Below are 26,359 nucleotides of genomic sequence, written 5' to 3'. Positions count from 1 at the left end.
TGCACCAAAGCCAAGTCGATCTAATTTTGCAATTGTGATGTCATGATTGATTTTTTCGAAAGCGGAAGAAAGATCTGTATAGATAACGTCCGTCTGCAACCCGTCTAACATAGCGTTTGTTACGTAAGATGTAAAAGATACGAAAAAATCATCATTTTTGCGATTTTATTTCAGAACTATAGCTCTACAAAATAAATCAAATATTTTGCATGATAAAAAGCATCATTCGAACAACATTTTGCATATTTTTCGTAAGAAAATATGGAGAAATAAGTGTGGTGAAGAGGTATTTTTGAGAAGTCGGTCGTCGAGGATGGGAATCTTTTAACAATTGGTTTGCTTGGCCTCTAGCACCGCGTACCATCGGGGTAATGGTGTACGGCTAGTAACTCATACGAACACGAATGTGCGAACGAAACACGTTTTGGTAAAATTCGATGGCACGGGATTTTGTACCTCAAATTGAACCTTTTCTCTCGACAAGATGAGGGGAAGGAGGATGATGATTTAATACCTACCAAAACGGTGTTGAACGACGACCACCATAGCCATATAGCTCATGCCAGATTTAACGGCTCATCACTAGTTGATGGAATTTGACCAGTAATATTTATTTATTTCGTCAAGCTAATGTAGACTATATATACATGATTTACAATGTTTACTTAGATACTACGCATTATTTCTACGACTAAGCTGGAATTTCATTTCATTTTTGGACATACCAAGGCCAAGATGTTCGCAATATTGGTTGTAGTGGCGCATTATTCGATTGATTGGGCTATATTTTGCATATTTGTTCTAGTGTTTCTTTCTAAAAGTAATTTCCTGGTTCGTAATTAACCGCTAGGTGTATAAAAATTTAATTGCGATAATAAAGAAGGTGATTGACTGCGTTGAGAAATAATTTCGCTGATAATATAAAGCATTGCAAGGTCGCGGTGTTCTTTAAGTGTTTGAATATTGTTGAGCATGCAGCGTGCTTCATATGGTGGTAAAGGAAATGCTGTCCAGTTAAATTTACGAAGTGCGAATTGTTTTTGAATAGATTCGATGCGTTCTTCGTGAATAATATTGTATGGATTCCATCCCAAGTAACAATTCGAATGCCTTATGGTTTTGATTATAATTTATAGGAGTTTTGTAATTGCTTGTTCAATCACTACTTGTTTTATAACAACAATAATAAGTGTCGCTTTTGACAAGTAATATCATAGTTTTTAAAGCTTCTATAAAACCTTTTACCTAGACTAACAACTGGACTAAAAATAAATCAATTTGTACTAGAATAAAACCATGCAAACGCTCTTAATATTGCTTTAAAAAATTTTCTTTAAAACATTATTGTCAGTTAAATTCTTTCATAAATCTAGTTTTGTGTGTGAGCGTGTTCATTTAATGACAGTTCCACTCAGAGCAAATTTGTGGGTTCTAAAGAACATTTATGACACTCTTGTTGTGGGCTATTTGATTCATTGCTTCTTAGATTAAGTATAATTTGCATTAAAGAAAATTTCATGGCCGCCATTATGATTTTCTTTGCCGTAGCCGAGGAAATATGATGGACTTTTATAATTCATTTTCAGAACGTATGAACAAGTTTTACCGCCACGAAATAGTTTTATACAAAAAAGACGATGAATCACAGAAAATAATTTTCATAAATCATGGAGACTTTTGCAAAAACCGTATTTATTTCAAGGCGATTAGTTATAATTCTTATTTTTATCCATACATTCACGATAAAAATAAAAGCGCATGAAGTTTTTACGTTCGGAAAAGGTCTCAAACTTGTAAATAAAATCCAATGAAGGGGACGGGTATAGCGTGATGGGTAAGTCGATGCCTTTCACGCAGCCTGCCTGGGTTCGATTCCCAACCCCGCACATAGGGTCAGAAAGTTTTTCTGTCCCGAAGAGGTGAATGACATTAATGTTAAAGCCTCTATAATAGAAACAAAAAAAATCCAATGAATTCTTACTGATTGCATTCAACGCAGACATGACACATATAGTCAAGAAAAATATTATCAAAACGACAGTTTATTCATAGCGGAATTCATTCCATCCAAATAAATTTAATGTTGATCGTAAAGCTGGTTTCAAAATTTTCTTGAATTTGAAGTTTTAACGCAGCTTTATGCTGATTCTTCACTTTGCTTTATAAACCTTATGAAGAATGGTCCACTTGGCAGGAACATGCTCTTATAGAGGTTTTCAGTAGGCTTTAGTGGAGTTTAAAGTTTTAATGCAAGATTTATTATGTAGCATTGAAGATAGCTACAAGTATTTATTAATATTAAAAATGTTACTTGGGATACTAGGCTGCAATATTCCAAAATAGGTCTGACATATGTACTGTATAATAATTAAATTGTGTATGGGTCCTGAAAGCTATGACTGAAGCGTTTAATAAAGCCCAGCATGCTATTTGCTTTATTGATTATGGTATTGTAGTGTTCCACAAAAGTGAGCTTGGAGTCTAAGATTACGCCTAAATCTAGTACAATTTTACATTTATCTACAAGTTGATTTCCTAGATGTATGTTTATAGATATAGCTTCATTTTTCCTCCTGAAAGTTATTGAGTTACATTTTTTACATTGAATTGGAGTAGACTTTTGCAGCAGCAAATGTGGAATATATTGATTTCGTTCTGGAATCTGTAATATTCCAGAACGAAATCAATCTATTCCACATTTGGTCATTGATATTTTTAATGTCAATGAAGAGTTTCATGTGGTCTGCATGTATAAGCACTTTTAGATTTTTAAGTATGAAGGATATGTCGTTTATATGTAAAATGAAGAGGAGAGGTCCTGAGGTACGCCAGAAGTTACATTAGTTGGTTCAGACAGTATGTTTTGGAAACGAACTACCTGTACACGATTCGTTAAGAATGATTTGAGCTATTCCAGAAGAGTATGTTGTATACCATATTTTTGTAGTTTGTGTAGAAGTAATGGTATGTCAATACAGTCGAAAGCTTTGCTAAGTTAGTGTAAAGAGTTTTTACGTAGTTGCCAGCGTCCATTGCATTCAGAGTGAATGTCATAAATTCTAAGAGATTTGTTGTAGTTGAGCGGCCTTTAAAAAAGCCATGTTGTTTGTTTGTTATTACATTTTTAAGTTGATGAAAAAGTTTTTCGTTTACAATTTTTTCAAATAATTTTGGAATGCATGAGATAATGGCTATTCCACGGTAGTTCCGAATGATAGATTTTGCACCAGCTTTAAATATTGGTACAAGGAAGGAAGATTTCCATGCTCTAGGAAAAGTACATTTATTAAGTGATAAGTTAAAGAGTAGTTGTAGTGGTAGTGTAAGTTCTTCAGCAAAATTTTTTAAGAATATTGGTGGTATACTGTCAGGTTCAGGCCCTTTTGAGGCGTCTAAGTTTTTCAGTGCTGTCGAAATGTCATGTTCTGATAGATAGTTTACAGAGATGGAGTTGGAAAATACAGGTATGAAAGAGAAGTATTCACGGTCACGGTCAGTTTCTGAATAAGTTGTATACAGGGTCCGGCACTCGAAGTGTAACCAACTTCAGACCTTCGAGCCTGGCGTCAAGGTAAATGCGACATATCGGGAAAGTATTCTGGAGGTTGCTTTGAAGCCGTGGGCAGACAAACATTTCGGTGGCAGACCATGGACGTTTCAGCAGGACTCGGCACCTTCTCACAAAGCTCGAGTGAACCAAGAATGGCTGAAAAACAACGTTCCGAACTTCATCACGTCCACACAATGGCTCTCGAATTCACCAGATGCGAATCCAATGAATTATTCTCTTTGGGCCATTTTGAAGAGCAAAGTCCGAACTAAAAGATACACCAGTCTCGAGGCGCTGAAAAAAGTTATTGTCCGCGAGTGGGCCAAAATACACCTGCAAGTCACATTTGGGCAGCTTGCGATTCGTTTTTTGACCGTCTCAAGGCCATAGTCAAGGCAAAAGGTGGTCATATCAAGCAAAAGTGAATTGATTTTGAATTTTGTATTATTTTTACACATTTTGTACTTTGAATTAAGTAAAAGTAATTTTTCAAACTGAATTTATGGCCTTTTTAATTGGTTACACTTCGAGTGCCGGACCCTGTATACTTATTGTAAAAAAACTTGCGAATTGATTTCAGATTTCTGTACTAACACATGGATCAATAAGTCCCGAGACTAACAATTTTGTTTATTTTTTTTTTTATTCATCAACATAATCACCTTTTAGGGTGATACAATGGTTCCAACGTTTTTTTTTTTCGATAAACTGCTTTCTGAATCATCGACTCGTTGCTGTTTTTGTTCCATCGAAAGCAATCGCGGCACCCACTTGGAAAAAACCTTTTTAATGCTCATTTTTTCATGAAGGATAGTAAATACACTTCCATATGATATCTGTGTCATCTCAGCAATCTCACGGAGCTTCACTTTACGATCTTTCATTATAATTTTTGTCACTTCACTCACATTTTCCGGTGTAACGGCTTCCACAGGTCTACCCGAGCGTTCCGCGTCATTTGTGTCGGTACGACCACGTTTAAACTCGGCGAACCACCGATAAATCGTTGCTTTTAATGGACAAGAGTCCGGATAACATTTTTCAATCCATTGTTTCGCTTGCACGGTGTTTTTACCCATTAAAAACAATGTTATATCAAAACACGAAACTCGGGTTTTTCCACTTTTTAAACAAACTACAAAACGACTTTACTCCAACCTCGATAACTCATCTGTTTCTGGTCGGATCAACTTAAAATTTTGACCCGTTTCAAGCAAAGGTTAGTACTCTAGAAAGACGTGGTTACTGGTTTACTACGAGCGCCATCTCTGCTTTAGTCTCGGGACTTATTGATTCATGTGTTATTTTGTCCTACATGTTCGTCGAGGTGCATTTGAGACGTAAAATTTTTGCTTTTTAGTTTATTTTGTGTGTAGTTAAAAAAGTTCTTAGTATAATATATCCGGGATCGTTGTCTCGGGAGCCAAATGGATTCGGTACAAACAGCTAGTAATCTGGAAGAAGTTCAGCCTCCAATTATAAATGGGTTTTCGGACTAGATCTCACTAGAAAACTTCTAACAGGTTTGAGTCTTGAAAATCAATTGACCAACTCGGCTCAGCCCAGTTGCCAGTTCTTATATTTTTAATCGATCATTTTGTGTACTCTTAGTTCAACTTATTCATAATGTAGTTTATCGATTATACTTAAATTTAGTACATAACACTTAGGACAAGTCTTTATTTCGTTTTCAATTTTGCGGTTATATTCTTCATGTGCTGTGTTAATGGCTATTTTGAGTTGATTGCATAGGTTTAAGTAATTTTGAAGATGAGCGTCACTTTTTTCTTGTTAGCAGGTTTTGTGTGCTTTTTGTTTTCTATTTTCCAAATGTTTTAATTGTGAATTGAAACATACAGGTAATTGGCTGTTATTTTTTGTCGTGAATACGGCTTACTTTACTATGGGCGCCTTTTCAAAATTAGTCATATGGAAGAATGGGCAGAACTTAATCGTGAATATCTCGACTTGTATTAATGGCAGTAACATAATTCTTTCACTATTTCATCCAAAATATGATCAGGAATTTAGAATAATATTTTGAACAGTGTGAGATAACCACAAACAACTCAAAAATTAAGTTTTCTGAAAAATTCAAAACAACGCGGAAAACTCTTTACTTTTGCTTGAGTTTTTCGCGCAAGGACGACGATTTTGAAGTAGTCAGGTACATATCTTCAACTGAACGCTATAAAAGGGGAACCGTGGTTGAAAATCGATCATTTCTTCTTGTGCGTTGGATGAAAGCAGACGTCGGGGCGAGAAGACGCATATAAACAGCGGCGTCGGAAAGCGTGGTTGAAAACCTCAAACGTTCAGGTCATAGTTCTCATTTGCCTTCCGGTCGTCAAGGCGAGAAGACGCATTAAACCAGTTTCGCATCATTTGGCACTGCGAGCGGATGTGTTAGGATTTCACTTTTTACGCAAAGTTAGTTTCAATTTAAGCAAGATCGATTGCATCAGCTGCTGGTCGTTTACATTTAGAGAAAGAAAACAAGAAACGAAAAGTGGACAACATTATATAAAATCAGCCATTCTAATAGCTCTAAATGTGATCTAAAGAACTATTAAGATTACTTCTTTGCAAATCGAAGGTAGAAATCATCAGTTTAGTGAAAATCCAAAATTATTTGATTTGTTTCGTGCACTTTTCGCTGTGCGAAAATCGTTCGAGATAAATGTTTCGAACTGTGCTAAATATCGTACAGAATTCCACAATTTGGTTTGGTCTAAAAGGCAGAAATGAATCCTGTACAGCATCTTGAGAGTTTCTTTCAATGAAATATGCAAATCCGAAATGAGATAATCGACGTTAAAAATCGTTTAAAATTTAGGTAGTGAAAAGGGGGAAATTTTCGCAATTTACACAATCAATCAACTATCAATTCGAATTCGAAAGTGTAAAGAAATCGTGTCAGTTTTATTCGTATTCACGACATCCAGTTATGTCTCTGACATTACACACCCGTACTTTTTTATGATGCTGTTTTGAAATTATGACTCCCAATTTCACTTCATGCAAATGTATCAAGGGCACAGAAATTTGCTTGTTTCGCTTAATGTTGTTTTAATGGTTTAATCGAAATAGCGCATGAGACATAAATTAACCTGCTGACATTAAAACAGTCTTTTTCTTAATAGTCAATATTGAAATGAAACATTTTTTTGACTGAATTATCGAACTTCGATTTAAATTAATTCGTTATTGACCCATTTAATGTGGTTGACTTTTATCCGGATTCGATTTCTGAAGTTAGGGTGATGAAAGTTTAAATTTTTCAACCGTCTAATAATAAGAGAGAGGAGGGGACGGGTACAGCGTGATGGATAAGTCGATGCCTTTCACGCAGCCTGCCTGGGTTCGATTCCCAACCCCGCACATAGGATCAGAAAAATTTTCTGGCCCGAAGAGACGAATGACCTTAAGGTTAAAACCTCTATAATCGAAAAAAAAAATAAAAAAATAATAAGAGAACGACATTTTCAAAACATATTTTGAAACGATTCGAACTTGTAGGTCTTCTTAATTGATGGCCGCATTAATTAACTGCGGCTATGATGGTTTACGGTTCCGGAAACAGATTGTCAAAAACTCGATGTCTCATGAAACATTAATGAGAAAGGCACCAGGAAAGTGGATTAGAACATGTGCATGCTCTAGTACTGGTAACAAATTAAATGAGCACTAATGCCTAACAATAAACGGAGATAGCATTCGGAAAATTTAAAGAATACTATTTTATATCTATGCTACTGAAAATGAAGAATGTCGTCGTTTTCATGATTTCTAAATCTAAATATGTAATACTTTATTTGTTCCCCATAGTTTACGCAAATATTAATCAATTTATTTATTGAAAATATAAAGAATACTGTATGTTATATTTCACTTTTTTAAATTTCAGATGCCTTTTTTCGACGATGTAACTGTGAGGAATCTTATTTATCTTCATTCACTCTGCGGAAGAGATAATTTAGAAAAAGTGAAGTTTTTCAAAGGATTGCCGCAAACCATTGAGCTACTACCATTACGTGTTAATCTTAATACAGTGTTACCTTGTATTGTAAAAGAGTTTGTACACCCAACAATGATACCATTCGTGCTGCCGAATATATTCCTGATTTCAGAAAATTGTTCTCAAGTTGAATTTGAGAAACATGTATTCGTGCACTTGAAACACATTATGTGCCTTCAGGAACCGAAAGAGATCTTTTTAATTATCATGCAAAACATTGAGATACTATTGAAACTAACTTCAACTGTTGATATTAAACAATACATTCTACCGATGATTTACAAAGCACTTGAATCAAGCTTCAGACAGGTACAGGAACTTTGCTTGGTTGTTATTCCTTCTTTTGGTAACATCTTCGATTACCCGTCTATCAAAAGTATTCTATTTCCAAGAATAAAAAAGCTTTGTACCAATACAGAAGTTGTTTCAGTGCGAGTAAATTGTTTATTATGTATTGGACAGTTATTACCACATTTAGACAAGTGGATAGTTCTAGATGAAGTACTAAAATTTCTGCCAACAATTACATCCCGTGAACCAGCCGTAATTATGGCAATTGCAGGTAAGTTGAAAAACTCATAAACTCAACACACATTTGTTATTATAAAAACAATTTATTTGAACGTTTCAATAGGGCAGAACAGAGAAAAGCCTTTTTGTCATTCTCATATAAAGTGGATAAAATCACTGTGAAAATCTACTGATGATTGGGGGTTTGGTACCTCTTGGGTACCGGTTTGTGCACATTAATGCATTTTAATTATTTACGTTTCGCAATCAGCAATCTGCATTAGCAGATTACGTTATACTATTAATGCCACCTCGAGTCATTGTTATTTGCACTGAAAGTGCAATGTCTAGAAAAATTTAGAAAATGGAGTCAAGATCACGAGCGTTCTGCACTTCAGCACTTCGGTGCCAATTCAGAAGTGTTTTGAAAATAGCATTAACTTTACGACTGCTTAGTGGTTCAAGTTGAACTGTTTAAGTTTGCACTAAGCAGATCAATTTAAACAGCTCTGTACTGACGAGTCTAAGACGAAACGTAAATAAAAGTAAAAACGGTTATGTGCCTTAAGTACAAACTTAGGTTAACCCCTAAATGACCATACCTGAATCTGCTAGTATTAACCAAAAATACCGTTTTCAAAATAATGGCACTTCTGTGCCAATTAAAAAGTGTTTTGCAAATAGCATTAACTTTACGACTGCTTAGTGGTTTAAGTTGAACTGTTTAAGTTTGCACTAAGCAATTCAATGTGAACTGCTCTGCACTGACGAGTCTAAGACGAAAGGTAAAGAAAAACTTTATGTACGTTAATTCCTAGACTTGAATGTACATGCGAACAATCGCAACTCGCGATTCCGCCGACACGACAATATTGCGGACATTGGAGAACTAAACGGATTTTCTTTTCACTGTAGTTGGAACACTTGTACACCGTTTAAATTTAGTTTATCATAACCTATAGCAATACACGTTTTTGCTGCTTACACCGGGTGTAAAAGGTACTGATCTCGTTACTGTACTAGGTGATCGGTTTAATTTTCTATCCGCGATCAATCGCCTGCTATTATTGTTTCTTCCAAAGGATATATATATATATATATATATATATATATATATATATATATATATATATATATATATATATATATATATATATATATATATATATATATATACATATATATATATATATATATATATATATATATATATATATATATATATATATATATATATATATATATATATATATATATATATATATATATATATATCTTAAAGTGAATTATTAACATTTAATTCTACATGTTCTACCACGTCTCAAATCCAATATAAGATAATGGAATTTTATGGTAATTAATAAACAATAGTATCACTAGGTTCACTGCTGTTCCGTGGTAATGATTTGACCAGAGTCTCAGGTCGACTCTGTGGAATTAGGGGATGGTTTAGTTGAGCATAGGCTTCGCTACTGATGGCGTCTCGATGCTGCTACGAGAGAAATAAACGCTGTATTCATTGGCACCAATAAAGTTTTTTGCATTGTCACAGTACACATTTTTTGGTCGACCACATTTAGCAATCAATCGACGAAAACATCCGATGAAAGCAGCTGTAGTTAACTCGTTGACAAGTTCCAAATGCGCCGCTTTCGTTGCCATGCAGACGAAGACTGCCACGTATGATTTCGACGGAGCGGCACAAGGACTTGAACGTCGAAGATAGTACGGTCTTGCAAAATCAATCCCAATGTTTTCAAATGCGTGAGACTGTGTAACTCGAACGGCAGGCAAAGATCTCATTAGTTGCGAAAGCTGGCGTGGTCGTGCCTTAACACATATTACACAGGAATGGACCACGCTACGTACGGTCTCGACCGCGCAGTGTCCAGAAACGTTGATACATCGTCGCTAACAGATGTTGAGGACCACAATGCAATTGATGTCGATGAATTGTTTCCGCGATCAGGCGAGTTAGCGGATGTCTTGATGGCAAAACGAGAAGGTTTCTAGCATTAACGTGGATATCTGAGTGTTGAAACCGGCCTCCAACATGAATAAGTCCATCATGCAGCTCGGGACGCAGAAATCGTGATTTGGATTGGTTTGACACATGTTTATTAGCCTTGAAAGCAAAAATATTTCAAGTAAAACATTCGTGCTGCACCATATTGACGACAGAGAGAAGAATTTTGTTTAGTTCATTCACAGTAATTGGTCCATACCGACAAAGATTCATTGCTTGCTGAGCAATCCGTAAGCATCCTTACGACGAAATACAAGGGTTCGCATCGCTTGCAAAGAGCGCTGATCCGATTGAAGGCAAGTGAGAAAAACTGCGATATCAGATACAATTTCGCTAGCAATAGGGCAGCGCACAATTCTAATCGAGCGATGGATATGTTGTTTACAGGTTCAATACGCGATTTAGCCGCCAAAAGCATGACGGTTATGTACCCATCTGGAGCAATCGAACGTAAGTACAAGTACGCACCGTACGCATGCTCGGATCGCACATGTCGGATCGGATCGCACATGTCGAGGTAGACGGAAGTTTTTTAGTTGACCGAACTGACGTTGATATTCACTCCACTCCGAAACGAATGTCTCTGATAGAGGATAATCCCATTCATAGTCTAATTTCCACAGGGTTTGAATTATTATTTTTGCCCTTACGATGGCTGGACCTAGAAGTCCTAGATGATCAAAGAAGCTGGACAATCTTCATAGGATGATTCGTTTCGTGAACTGCTCGCATTGTGAAAGCAACCCGAGGGCTATAATGGGTGCTTCGGAATTAAACTCGATGAGAGTTTTAGTTTCTCTAAGTCATCAGGAATCACATTTAAAATTTCTTGATTATTCGACGACATCTTGCGAAGTTGCATTCCGGCACTTTCGAATATCCACTGTAAATGAGTGCACAGTGTTTTTAGCCTTTCTAGATCATCGCAACCGGTTAGTAAATCATCCATATACGTATCCTTCCGGACCACTGATGCTGCTGGAAGATAACGCTCATATTCATCTTCCGCGAGCTGCTGCAAAACTCGAGTAGCGAGGAATGGCGCTGAATTTGTACCATACGTTACGGTCAATAGTTGGTAGGTTTTCAGTGATTCCTATTTATTTTCATGCCAAAGATTGTTGAAGAGGTTGATCGTTTGTATGTACGAGGATCTGGCGGTACATCTTGGCTATGCCCCCAGTTATCACAATTGCGTGAAAACGGAAGCGCAGGACTACTGCCAGCAATGTATCTTGTATTGTGGGTCCCGCCAGTAAAACATCGTTTGAAGAAAGTCTCGATAGGTTTAAAGAAATAGAGTTCGAAGTTTGGCGGTTGTATTTTCAGGTCGAATAATTGTGTGATGCGGAAGAAGATGTGGGAGCGTAGGGTCTTCAGCAGCCAATTCGATTGAGGTGACTTCCCTCATGTACCCTAAGCTCAGATACTTGCTTGCTTCCTCATACTGCATTCGAAGGGTAGAGTCTGAGTCGAATTTTCTCTCATGTGCTGAAAAGCTACACTGAGCACTAAAACGGTTGTCTCGCAAGCGTGGTAAAAGCTAGGATTTCACTGGAAGACGGACGACGTATCTGCCCTGCTCATGAGTAACAAACTGCCGTTCACACTGCAGAATGTATCGTATCACGATCACTTGAGCACAATTCTCACATACCATCAAACGATGTTACCATTGGACATTTAGTTGCTCACTGCACACTTCAATCACTTTAAACTATCACTCGTTTAATAACGATATTTAGATGGGTCAAATGTTCGAAAAGTTGTTTGACCCGTGGTTTTGCCTTTCTCATATAGAAAGGCTATGCAATCGCTGTGAAAACCGACTTTACAATCGTAGTGTCATATACCATTCGACTCAGTTCGTCGAGATCACAAAATGTCTGTGTGTATGTGTATGTGTGGTGGTGTTATTTGGATTTACTTCCCATCTTAAATATCCTTCTTCGGAATCCAGGCAACGACCTAATGATTATTGACAAATTAAACCTTGCCGTAATTGGATCTGGTCGTTATCTAAATCAACCTTGGCTGTATATTCATATAATGATATTTCGTACCTATAGTAGACTAAAGCTTTAGTCCATGTATACTCTGGTGTGCGATAAGTTTCGTCAGTACAACTACTACCGCTAACGTGTTCTGCGATTAAGGTTTCGCCTCTCGTTGTCGTATTTACTTTAGCTTCGTTTATATTTATATTGTGTGTTAATGGCACTGAATTGAGCATATGGGCTCTTTGGCAGCTTTCGGCTGGGAATTCGCAAAACTTCGCTGGTAATCGGAAATATGCGAGTGCATTCCACAGTGCCTTATTTCTCTTTTGATTATTACCTTGCACTTGCTATAGTTTTAGCATTTCTTTGGAGAACCATGGAGACTTCACTTGTCGTAATATTGTATAAAACAGGCGGCGACATCCAGCAATGAGTAGCTTGTTATGTTGATTTCAGGGTTCGCGCAATCGTACGCGATCAACCCTTTCGTTGACGAATCAGGTAATGCTCCAAACACGCAGCATAATAATCCGATGCAGATAATTGTTATGATATGAACAGGTAGTCCATAGATGGGTCTAAATTTCTTTGAGTTTGGCCTTTTCTGGTTTGCTGCACGTTGGTTTTTCTCTCGAAGTTCTTTGGCTTTTTCCCTGACACGGTCCATGTCGATTTCTTCTTTTGTTCCCCAATTAGGGAACTCCCATTCACGTGGTCTTTTTTGTGGGCGAATGCAACCGACGAAGTGTCTTTCCTCGGAGGTCGTTGCTATGGTTTTTGTGACTTTCTGCTTACATTTTGTGGATTGTGACAGTGCTCGCTTCGATGGGGTTTGTGATGGCGGTGTGTATGTGTATGTGTGGTGGTTATGTTATGTCTAGCTTCGTAAATATCAGGGCTCGTTTGGATTTTGTAATTTATTAATAATCGGGACATAACATATGTGTTACAGGTAGAATAATTTTGCCATTTCGTCCTGTTTTAATTATACCATCGTCATCTAAACATGGCTCTAGATTAGCCACAGAGTTATTAGGGTCTACTGATTCTTGATTCTTTAAACTAGCTAACTCTTGTTCAAAAGCTCTTTCTTGAGCTAATCGAAATATGAGCTCTTTAGCCCTATGCTCATCAACTATCCATGGGATATTTTTATTATATGGTTGTCTATTTATCTTCGCTTTCAAAGTATCGACAAATTGAACGACTATTATTGCGGCTCCTTTCACGGGCTGCCAAGAAGTGGCATATAAAAACAAGGAAGGTTTCTTTTCGTTCTGTTCAATAATATCGCAACTTTCACGTACATCCAGTACTGCGATTTTTACTGCTGGTCGATTAAATATACCTTTCGCAGTTTTTACTGTTGCGGACCTTGTCCGTCTTTGGCCATTTGCACATTCTCAATAATGTCTTTCAGTCACTATCCTCTGCCGGTAAGAGAACTATCTTCAGTTATAACGACAATGTCGCCAACCTGAATGGGCCTAACCTTGCCCTGCCATTTCCGCCTTTTTATTAAGGTCGGTAAATATTCGTTGCGCCAACGTCTCCGCAAGTGGAGCTGGCTATTAACGATAGCTTTTACATTAAATTGTGACAGATCTACCATATCAGTAATGTAAGCTTCTTCTGGTTCGCTAATCCTCCCTGTTAATAACTGATTGGGAGTTATAAAGTCTGCGGCCTTATACAAGCATGATCTTAGACTCTCAACTCGAGGCCTGTTGACTTTAAAAGCTTTTAACATCTCCTTCAAAGATAGCTTAATGATTCGTATTAAACGCTCCCATGCTCCTCCGAAATGGGGGCTAAGCGGTGGATTAAATTTCCAGTAGCTTTCCCCGTTTTAGCATTTCGTTATTTAATTCTTTCCAAACTCTCTTGAGTTCTTTATTCGCACCAACAAAATTGGTACCATTATCACTCCAAATTTGTCTTGGTCTTGCATGTTTCAAAGCCATAAAATTACTTAGACAACGTAAAAAGGAATTTGTGTAACCCTTCGGCTAGTTCAATGTGAACTGCTCTTGACTTCATGCAAGTAAATATGACGCCCCAGCGCTTATGTACCTGCCTTTCAACCGTAACTTCTATAGGACCGAAATAATCAACACCGGTCTCTATAAACGCACGGAAAACTCCACCAATTCGACAATCTGATGGTAAATTTGAGGTGGTTCTGGTTGGGATGCGTCATTGCGACATTTTTTACATGCTAATTTGACGTCGCGCAAAACTGACCTTCCATTGTGAATCCAATATATCTCTCATAACGTAGAAAATACTACATTATCATTATGATGAAGATTTTTTTCGTGATATTGTTGACGACACACCGCGACTGCGGCCAACGGATATTGTCCTGATTGCTGCTCGGCGCTATAACTTTTTTACAGATTGAGCGCTGGGAATCAGGAATCAGAACAAATTGGCTCAAATGGCACGTTCCCCTTGATATTTGGAGATTTGTGCCTTGCCATCAATTTGTTTTTAGCATCATTTTCCCGATATATAAGAGGGAAGGATTGAAAGGAAATGGTAAGGGTTGAACTAGGAGGATGGGAAAAATTGACGACACAAAAACACATAAAAGCAGAAGTAAATTCTGCACCCCTAAGGGATGCTGAACAATCTGCTGAGGATCACATTTAGTGGAAGCAGAAGGAAATTCTGAACCTCTACGAGGTCCCGAACAGTCTGCTGTTAATAAAACCTCCAACCCCCGAGAGGATTTAGAGATCTTACAAAAGCGACACCATTCTGCACTCCCGGAAGAATGCAGAACGACTCGCAGTATGTACGAGCAGAAGTAAATGCGGTACCCCCCAGAGGATGCCAAACAATCTGCCAAACCCTATTTAAGGTGAATACAGAAGGGATTCATTCACTCCAGGAAGAACGATGAACCCTTCTGACTATAGCTCCTTACCACATTGGGTGAGAAACGAGAGAATATCCTTCAATTTTAGCTCCGCATACACAGACTCAACCATGTATGGAGAACCAAAAACCCGGATACGTAGCTGCGTCAATGCGGGACAGTTACATATCAGATGATATGAAGTACCATAATCGCATTCACACAAATCACACGAATAATACTCAGCACGTTGAATAGTAGCCATGTGATAATTGAGTTTGCAATGTCCAGTCAGAGCTCTGACCAGAATACTTCAATGATACTTGGAGAAATGCAGTAGACACTTTGACATTTTCAGATTTAAATCTGGTAGAAATGCTTTTGTCGGAGCGCAAGTTTGCAAGCTGCGCCAGTAGCTGGCATGTTTGGATGCAGCCCAAGAACGTATCTTGTGCTTTATCCAACTAGTTGAAAGTGGTAAAGCTGGTTCAGGACCAACGAAATCATTCGTTGCACCAGCTCTAGCCAACTCATCAGCCCATTCATTTCCAGTAATACCAGAATGGCCGGGTACCCATAAGAAGTAAACAGCATTTGAAATGCTGAGGTCTTCAATTTGAGTTCGACATGCGATCACTAGATTCGACCGTGAGTCATTCGAACTGAGTGCTTTTAAGGCTGCCTGACTGTCGGAACAAAAATAAATACGTTTACCACAGATCCTCTGCTGAAGTGCCGATTGTACTCCACACAGAATTGCGTAGATTTCTGCTTGGAACACAGTACAGTATCTACCAAGTGAATGAGACTGCTCCAGCCTATTTCACGACAGTAGATACCAGCACCAGCACGACCATTCAACAGAGAACCGTCCGTAAAACAAACTATGTGTTCATCAAGTTGTCGTTCCAGACAACCAGACAATCATTCCTAACGAAGAGGATAGCTCACATTGAATGTTTTAAAAGGAAAACTGCATGTGAGAGTTAGGTCACTAGGAGCGAGTAAATACTCATCCCACGGAACCATTTGAGACCACAAGCGAGTGTGGCTGGTAGCATATTCTAATGGGTTACTGTTCCAAAGCCCTGTAACCCTAAGACGGTATGCACAAGATAATGCTTCTTGTTTTAGGAACACATGTAGTGGTTTAATGCACAGTAGCGCCTCTAGAGCAGCAGTAGGAGTTGTCGTGAATGCTCCTGTCATCGCCATTAGGACCATCCTTTGGAGATGATTTAGCTTTGACTGAACTGTCGCGACTTCTCCTTTCTGCCACCATACAAGACATCCATATGCTAAAATTGGTCTAACGATAGTTGTGTAGATCCAATGAATATATCTGGGTTTGAGTCCCCATGATTTTCCAAAAGCTCGTCTGCATTGGCCGAAAGCCATGCAAGCTCTTTTAATCCTGAAATCAATGTGAGCAGACCAATTCAGTTTTGAGTCAAGAATAACCCCGACGTATTTAACTTGATCGACCACAGTGACCCCTGAACCAAAGAACTGCAACGGACGAGCTCCTGTAATTATCCTACGATGAGTGAAAAGCACCATTGATGTTTTGCCCGGATTTACAGATAATCCAAACCTGACAACACCATTGTTCAACAGATCGCAGGGCTTGCTGCATTAAATCAAAGAGAGTGTTAATGCTTATACCGGTCATCAATATATGATAATCGTCGGCAAAACCATAAGTCGGAAATCCAAGGTTATTAAGTTTCCTTAACAAACTATCAGCGACTAGGTTCCATAAAAGTGGGGATAGTACACCACCTTGAGGACACCCACAGACACTCAGCTTTCTAATCTCTGGCCTGCCGAAGCGATGATCAAAGAAGTTGATTGCTAAGCATTGCGTGTATCCAGTAAGGGAAAAACCCAAGATATTCCGTTCACGACTGCAATGTTTAACCTCCTGCAGCCATTCAGCCATCGGCACGGAAATACACCTTGACTTAGGAGTTCCTATTTTTGTGGCCTTTTACGACATGGAATAGGAAACCAGTGGATCAATTCTTGGTAAAAAATAATTCCGCCGGATGCCACACGGCTTACCTGTTTGGTGGACTTATACCACCGGTACAGGTGGACCGTAGCGTTATTCTTAGCAGTTGGGAAACCGCTACCGACACTACACGGCTATCTAGGCTGCTCAGAGAGGGAAGTTAACATTGATGGTCAACTTCCATGGATGGCCGAGCAGCCGTGAGCAGCTGCTCGGCGCTATAACTTTTTTACAGATTGAGCGCTGGCTGGTGAGCAACTCGAACCAAATATCATAACTTGCATAACATAAATATCGAGTGATCGTGATGAATCACAATCACGCCACAAAAATTTTTGGCTATGCTGATCTTCATCGCGAATTCGAATTTGATGAAAGATCTCTTTTATGTCGGCATTCACTGCTATGCCATATTCTCGAAATCGTATTAACACTTCGAATGAAGAAGCGTTAGCATCCGGCCCCGGAAGCAGGGCCGAATTAAATGAGACACCATGTACTGATGCTGCTGCAACAAATACTAACCGATGTTTTATCGGTAATTTATTTTTGTTTGTTACTACAAACTGAGGTAAATAAAAAACTCTCTTAGGATTGGCTATTAACTCGCTAGGAGTGAGTTTTCTAGCGTATCCTTTCGAAATGAAATCATTTATGGTATTTTTTACCCATTGACTTTTCACTATATCTTTGGATACAGTTCTCTCAAGGCCCTCTAACCTGTGTAAAGCATATTTAAAACTGTAGGGAAACTGAAAGTCATCTGTCCTCCAAAATAAACCAATTTTATATTTCTGATACTCGGAATCGTATCTCATGGTATAAACGATGAACGATAATATCTCATGGTATCTTGTATCAACTGATTAGCTCGAACTATCTCAGATGATTTGACTTCTGGTATCGATTGATTGACCGGTAATTCTTCCTGTGTCAAAAAATCTCGCACCATTTGTCTTAAATCTTGCTCCTCCTGAATAACAAGGGAGCAGGATGGGAATTCTCGGGCGTATTTTCATAAATCAACCATACTAGAGGTGTTTTCATTGCTATTGGAGTATCTACTCGTTGGCTATTTGCCACGGTTAGACCTGCATGATCTAAACCTATTAAAATTCTTGCCCTGGCATAAGAATCCCAAGTAACAATTCGAATGCCTTATGGTTTTGATTATAATTGATTGGAGTTTTGTAATTGATTTATCAATCACTACCTGTTTTATGACAACTATAATAAGTGTCTCTTTTAACCAGTAATATCATAGTTTTCAAAGCTTCTATAAAACCCTTTACCTACACTAAAAATAAAATAAAAATAAAACAATTTGCACTAGAATAAAACCATGCAAACACTCTTAATATTGCTTAGGTTAAGTGTAATTTGCATTAAAAGAAATTTCATGGCCGCCATTATGATGCTCTATATCGTAGCATTTATTGACATCAAATAAACTTCGAAATGCAAAAACGAGGAAATATGTTGGACTTTCATGATTCATTTACAGATCGTATGCACAAGTTTTATCGCCACAGAGTAGTTTTATACAAAAATGACGATGAATCACAAAAAATAATTTTCATAAATCATGGAGACTTTCGCAAAAACCGCATTTATTTCAAGGCGATTAGTTATAATTCTTATTTTTATCCTTACATTCACGATAAAAATAAAAGCGCATGAAGTTTTTACGTTCGGAAAAGGTCTCAAACTTGTAAATAAAATCCAATGAAGGGGACGGGTATAGCGTGATGGGTAAGTCGATGCCTTTCACGCAGCCTGCCTGGGTTCGATTCCCAACCCCGCACATAGGGTCAGAAAGTTTTTCTGTCCCGAAGAGGTGAATGACATTAATGTTAAAGCCTCTATAATAAAAACAAAAAAAAATGCAATGAATTCTTACTGATTGCATTCAAAGTAGACATGACACACATAGTCAAGAAAAATATCATCAAAACGACAGTTTATTCATAGTGGAATTCATTCCATCCAAAGAAATTTAATGTTGATCGTAAAGCTGGTTTCAAAATTTTCTTGAATTTGGAGTTTTAAAGCAGGTTTATGCTGATTCTCCATTTTGATTTATAAACCTTATGAAGAATGGTCCACTTTGCAGGAACATGCTCTTATAGAGGTTTTCAGTAGGCTTTCGTGGAGTTTAAAGTTTTATTGCAAGATTTATTATGTAGCATTGAAGACAGCTACAAGTATTTAATAATATTAAAAATGTTACTTGGGATAGCTGGACAGAGAAACATCTTTTAAATGTTTATGTTGCTTCTTCAGAGATTTCATATTTAGACTCTGAGAAGGTAAATCCAAAGAAGGCATCGTTCTTACTCCTTCCATGCAGTACTCGGAAGAGTTCTCACCTCTTATTTTAAAGTTTACCTTTCCGTTGTTAATATCAGTGGGAAGGTTTTGAGTCCAAAGTAACCGCAACGGACTCTTTCTGATCTCAAGACCTAATTCTCGAGCTAAGCTTTCTTCTATAATAGGCAAGGATGATCCCGAGTCAAAAAATGCGAATGTATGTACTTTCTTTTCACCGTTTGAAACTATAACAGGTAAAATTTGATACAATACTTTAGAATCAACAGTACTGTGCAGATTCAAAGGTTTAGTGAATTTTTCATAGTGAAGTAATTTATGCTGCTTCTTTGAACAATCTTTTACACCGCATATCTTTAATTTCGTACATTATTTTAATTGGTGCCCTGTCATTAGACAACAGTAACACAATTTTTTTTTATTGTTGCCCAACGATCATTTACTGATAATCGTAGGAAATAAGTGCAATTTTCTATGTTAACATATGTGTTCTGAAATCACAAAACACACAGTATTGTTTTTCTTTATTATGCATATTAAAATATGCTTGTCGTTACGGCACAAATGATTTGCTGCTGAGGATTCCCCTTGGCTCTCGTAATGCGTTAACTTCAATACGTCAGCTTTGGGTTTTATCTAATTATAAAAACCTTCTAAATTTGCTTTTTCTTCGGACTGAAGCTGTTCTTCAGTCCATTTTAATTTTAAATTGAAGGGTAATTTTCCTATCAACTCCGTCACAAGACGATGGTCATGTAGGTAATGTTGTTCCTGTAATGTATGCATGTTAGTGACTAAATTTTCAACTGCATGCGAAATTTGTATTGTGTTTCTCTTTTTTGTATGTCTTAAATCTGTTAAAAGACTGTCATAAATAAATTCTGTCCGACCGAAACCTGACTGAAGTCGTGCTATAATTGCAGGAACATTTGCTGAATCTAGCATCAATACTTCGACTCGTTTAAAAGCCTCTCCAGTTAAGGCGTCTTGTAACCTATTTAGATTTTCAAGGTGAGAAAAGTCACCTGCTAAAGTCGTTTAATTAAATAACCTTTTGAAATTAGGCCAGTCCCTAGGGTCGCCTTTAAATTCGGGTAACTTGGCTAATGCTTGCCGCTTGATGAACACTTCTAAAGGCTCAATGTGCCTAATATTATTTTTCTTTTCCGCAGTGCTTAAATCGATTGTACCCTCAACCGACTTTCGTAATTGTGCGATCGATTGATCTTTGCGATCAGATTCGTCACGTAAAATATTGAACTCCAAGCGAGTTTGTTTTAAGGCCATCGTCCAAGTACCATGCGCGCGGGTGGTTTTAGGAAATTTTCGATGGAAATTTCGAAAAATTTGACAAAACCAAAAACATACAGACCTTTGAAATACTTTTATCTATCTACAGGGTGAAAATGACTGGAAAATTCGAAGGATTTTACGAGTCTTATCAAAAATAGCGCTGAAAAATGAGCTTTTTTGGTAATTTTTCACAATTATTTGAAAAAATAATTCGATGGAATGAAATTTTTTTGTCGTGAATACGACTTACTTTACTATGGGGTGCCTTTTCAAAATTAGCCATATGGAAGAATGGGCAGAACTTAATCGTGAATATCTCGACTTGTATTAATGACAGCAACATAATTCTTTCACTATTTCATCAAAAATATGATCAGGAATTTAGGATAATATTTTGAATAGTGAGAGAAAACCACAAACAACTCAAAAATTAAGTTTTCTCAAAATTTGAGAACAACGCGGAAAACTCTTTACTTTCACTTGAGTTTTTCGCGCAAGGACGACGATTTTGAGGTAGTCAGGCACATATCTTCAACTGACTGCTTATAAAAGGGAACCGTGGTCGAAAATCGATCATTTCTTCTTGTGCGTTGGATGGAAGCAGACGTCGTGTGAATGATTTAATCAACCAGCAGCTTCAGAGAGTGCACCTTCTGCGTGGTTAAAAACCTAAAACGCTGAGGTCGCAACTCTCATTTGGACTTCAGTCGTCCAGTGGAGCAGTTGGCAATGAAAGCAGACCTTTTGCGTGGTATAGAGCCTCAAACGCTTAGGTCGTGCTTTCATTTGGACTTCAATCGTCGGGAGCACTGTACTGTACTGTAGTTTAGGTGTATCGTTTCAAATTCTAGTAGCATAAAAAGGCAAAACTTGCACAATTCACGCTATCGATCCACTAATTTATATTCTAAAGTATAAAGTAAGAGTGTCAGTTTTATTCGTATTCACGACATCCAGTTATGTCTCTGACATTACACACCTGTACTTTTTTCAAAAAAAACCTCATGCTGGCAACAAGGATCACATTCAAAACATTTTTGGAAAACCTTTTCACGCTTTTCATGGAAAATCAACGAATTTCATCCTCCGAATTTTCCAGCCATTTTCACCCTGTAGATAGATAAATGTATTTCAAAGGTCTGTATGTTTTTGGTTTTGGCAAATTTTTCGAAATTTCCATCGAAAATTTCCTAAAACCACCCGCGCGCATGGTACTTGGACGATGGCCTTAATTATCTAATTAACTCTGTCATTTGCGATTTCGACTGGCACGTCAATTTGAGATTTCGACTGGCACTTCCTGCATAAATATGCATCTGTCTGGGAAGACCCTGATGGTAGCCCTGCGCACGAGATGTGAAACCACCTATCACACTCGTCACATGCTACCATTGGCTGGCTGTCATCGGGTTCCGTACACAGACGGCAATTCCCGTTTTTGTTTTCTAAAAACATCATGCTTATGGCATAGCCAACTGTTTTGCCACGACAGTTATCCCGCCCCTTCCTATTATGGGGTCTGTCGCGGTATCAGACGACGTCTCGAATATTCCGTACCTTTTTTTTAAATGTGCAAGACCGTAGGATCGCCTTTTTACTTTATAAGTCCTACGCCTGATAGCCTTTAGTATATCCTGCCTATCAGATCCGCATGAAATGAATCTTGCTACGGACGCTTAACTAGAACCGTCAATAATGCTTGATTAGCTCTGCGTTTGGTTTCGGGTTTCTAGTTGCACATATCCCGTAAAAATATTTCACAGTCCGGTAATAACCTGTTAACGGTTCAGTGACGAGCCAGGATTATTAGTCCCGATTTAAGTCCCACAACGTCGGCGATTAACGCGGAACACTCGTCACTTAAATAACCAGCAGCTCCACAAATTTGTGGCACACTTTTTTTTGTTACGGATAAAGATAAAAAAAATTAAAGGACAATGCTGCTGGCGTATAGAAGTGAAGCTGAAACCAATATTCCTCAACTTAAAAGCCTGTTGGAAACTGCACTCCTATTCGTGATCTTGGCGATCATCAACTTTTTTCCTATACTCCCTACAACTCTACTAAGACTTTACTTTACTAGCCCTAACTGTCTAACTAAAAACTCTCGTATCTCGCCGGAGCCTCCAATGTTCGAACTAAGGCGTGGTCCTTCGATCCGGCAGGTATATCTTAGCGTGCTGCTCTTGTACGCCAAGCTGGCAGATCAGCTCAGTTCTGTATTTCTATAGACAGTTTGAGACTGACAGAAGTGGCCGCTTCGAATCAGCTAGAGTAAAATCTTGACTCTTGCAACCAACCTCTCCACTAATGCCAGCTTGTGACGAGAGATTCTAAGAGGGGGCGCGTCGGAGCCGATTGTAGGCCGTATAAATCTGGTCTTCCATGGTTTCTCAGCCAGAGTCCAGCTTGTGGAAAATGGCTTGTAACTAAACTCAGCCTTTTTCAGTTAGCAGAGAGTGAGATAGGTGCTTCCAACCAAATCCATCCGACACTAAAATCAGTAAGTCGCGATTCTCTTAGCTGGAGACAAACGACAACCGCTGTTTAGCATCAAATTGAAGAATGAAGGTGATATTCACTACACGCGAGATACGTCCAGGGTGGACAAGACGTATACTAGTTTATTAACAATTGCTTAAAGCTATTTATAATAAGAAAGTGTTGCATTGAATTAGAACGTTGCGCAACATATGACGCAACGTATTGTTGTTTTCTCTTGGCTCTTCCATTGAGTTCAAAGTATTTGAGATACTACTTTGGTATTTAATCCAGTCAACATTTTTTGTCAAATCATATGGAATATTAACTGAATTAGCAATGCCTTTGTTACTGCTAATTGAGATGATGATTGGTAAATGATCGCTACCGTGTAAATCAGGAAATACTTTCCAGGTGCAATCTAGTCGAAATTCAGAAATATTGAATGCTGCGAAAATCCATTCTACATTTTCCGGAAAACTTCAGTAATCCTGACGGTGGCTGTGAAATGGAGCCCACTGGATTATTGTTTATTATAGTTTTTGCTTGTGCTAGTTCCTGGATGGGGTTGTGAATTTGACAAACCAGAAGGCACAGTTTTTAGTTTTAAATTTGGCTTTTTAGATTTAACACGGGGATCATTTTTTGAAGGTGTCTATTTTTGGTAATTTGGGGGAGGACATGTTCCTCTTAACAGAGCCTTGAGGAGTGACAAACAAAGTACCTTCACTATTTTCATCAGAGTCAGATCCCTCTCGCCAGGCTTCCCAAATGTACCGTCGCGCGATATTATTATTGAGGCTGTCATGATACTCTTTCCATAACAGCCTTGTGATAGGTTTCATCACGACAGCTCTTAGAAAAACAGTGCTGTACAGCCAACGTTGCCGTCAGTCGCTTCGTTCGACAGTTCATTCCATCTCATGAAATTTTGTCGTGGTCTACGACAGCCGAAGAAGCATGAAGTTCTCGTTATTGCGACAGTAAACTTCGAGAATCAGTCACTGCGTTGTTTACTCTCCCTTGACCAGGTCTGCGACAGTAGCTTACTCTTATACAAGAGTGTATAAGCCAATTGAATCAGATTTTAGATTTCTATGTAAACGGTAAATAAATGTTCGTAGCGAAAGATATATTCAAATCAAAGATTCCGTATTCGATACTCGTTAGCGGGATTCTGAATAGCCTTCGACTTGTAAGTCTAAGGGACTATTGCATGGCCATTGCTGCAATACTAGGGACACTACACGGAACGACCGAAATTAGCTCTGCGCCTAATTCGTATTACTGTTTTTGAATTAGTTGATTTTAACAACAAATTAACTATAAAATTAGTTAAAATTGAGAATTTATTTGCTGAAAAAAACTCTTATTTTTAGAGAACGCGTTTAGTTGGCGAATATTCTGGACACAAACCAGCAATATCTCAATCCAACACGAAATTCTCATTGACAACTAATTTTGTTTTTAAAATCAGAAAATTTGTTTCTATTTATCTATCGCCAGTTTATTAGCCACAAAATTCATGAGAAATGTCAAAACAAAACAATCCATTAAAAAGCTAAAAGGGTCTTGTTGAAACTGCTTGCAAATTGTTTAGATGTTTTACGCATGTGTTACGATATATCCATATATAAATTTCTAAACCGGTATGTAAAAATGACGTAAACTGTTAGTGGAAAGTGTATTTATTCAGAATTTGTGCGCATTTGAAGCGATTGTGCGTAATAATGTTTTTACGCGGAACAGTGAATTGAGTTTCGAATGTTGCACTCTAATTGTACATGTCAAATGATGTTTTTTGTATCTTCCAACCTTCCGGGCCACGCCGTTCGATGTACTACTTGTATTCGGTTTTTATTTTCCGAGTGCTCAAAGTTTTCAGTGAGAGAGTCGATTTCGCGAAGTCGAATGAAGAAAACAGCGATTTAGAAGAAAAATGTTCTAAAAGAAGTTTATGTTTTGTTTATGTCTTTTTCTCCAATACAACATCGTATTTATACCTGCCAATATAGAAAAGACAACCGCGACTGAAATTTTTTTCGGTAGTTGTGTGCCATCTAGTGGCTAGTAGTCATTACGGTGTTAGCGTTATTTCGGCGACAGAGCGCCATATAGCTGCAAATTGCAGAAACCAATTCAACCATTCATGTTGGTTGAAAACAACGTTTTATTTCTCTAATTCAACTAAAAAATTAGTTGAATGGGTATGAAGTGTGCCTTAGCTAAGAAATGACAATTGGTGAATTCAACTAAAAAAATAGCCATTTCAATAAATATTTTATTATTATCAAGGAAATTAGAATTAAAAAATCTAAATTAGCAAAAGTAAGATTTTTTTAGTTGTCTCAAAAAAATCAGAAAATCAACTAATTTTTTCGCCAAAATGCTGATATCGGTCTTTCCGTGTAAGAATCCTTTCAAGCCAGAACTGAAACATACAAAACCTGCCTCGTTAAGTTCGTTATATATTGAACCACCAATCGAATAAAAACCTTGAGTGCAAAATTTGGAGTCGGAATTTGCAAGGCAAAAATCGTTTAGAGACATCTTATTTTCAGGTACCGTACAACAAAGCTATGAATGCAAAAACCGAATTTAAAATTCCGGTTCTTCCAAAAAACATGTTTCCAAGCGTGGAATGCAGCATGGTTGCCCGTAACAGATACGAATGTTTATTTCGTTTTATTTAGAAAAAAAGTTTTAATTCCCTAAGTTTGTAATAATCGCCCTTATTCTTAATAACGTCGTATCGTTTTTTCGCTCGTATTTCATTTGTATTCCCCATAACGCTAGCAAAATCAAAGGTAGCTATGATTCGATCGAACCACATTCGATCGACAAATCAATACGTCGTTATTCCGAATAAAGGCGAATGTCTTTCTTGAGTAATATGGTCTCAAGCTTTCCAGACATATCAAGTTCTCTTCTATATATGAATAGTATAGTGTTTCTATTACCCTGGAATATATTCCGAAATACATATCGGGTATGGTTATTTCCAGAAACGGCATATTAACTGTTATACTATTTTGATCATAGCTACCAGAATTGTAAAATTTATAACTCGATTAAAGCGTATCTTTTATCAAGCAGAAGCTTGTGTTCAGTATATTTTGAATTCTTTAACTTAATGTCGTTGTTTGCCACCAAACTTGCTATAAAAGTAACTTAGGCCCAAATTTATAGCTACAGTTAAAAGGACAATTTCATGTAAACTTCTAGAAGTATCTTAATCATTTCTTCTATGTGCTTTTACGCTCAATCCAATTTTGG

The 26,359-nt window shown here is 37.7% G+C and overlaps 1 protein-coding gene across 2 annotated transcripts in view; it reads left to right on the top strand.

Annotated features, from left to right (window-relative positions):
* Positions 1–26,359, top strand: part of LOC131440649 (SCY1-like protein 2) — a 375,664-nt gene that overhangs the window by 18,127 nt on the left and 331,178 nt on the right. For both annotated transcript variants that reach the window (XM_058612119.1, XM_058612121.1), the window contains exon 3: positions 7,458–8,130. In XM_058612119.1, coding sequence (XP_058468102.1) covers positions 7,458–8,130 — 673 coding nt within the window. The remainder of the gene's footprint in view (positions 1–7,457; positions 8,131–26,359) is intronic.

This window comes from Malaya genurostris, chromosome 1 (genome assembly GCF_030247185.1).
Source record: "Malaya genurostris strain Urasoe2022 chromosome 1, Malgen_1.1, whole genome shotgun sequence".
Lineage (NCBI taxonomy): Eukaryota > Metazoa > Arthropoda > Insecta > Diptera > Culicidae > Malaya > Malaya genurostris.
Note: the sequence above shows the minus strand (reverse complement) of the source record. Positions and strands in the feature narration are given on the sequence as shown.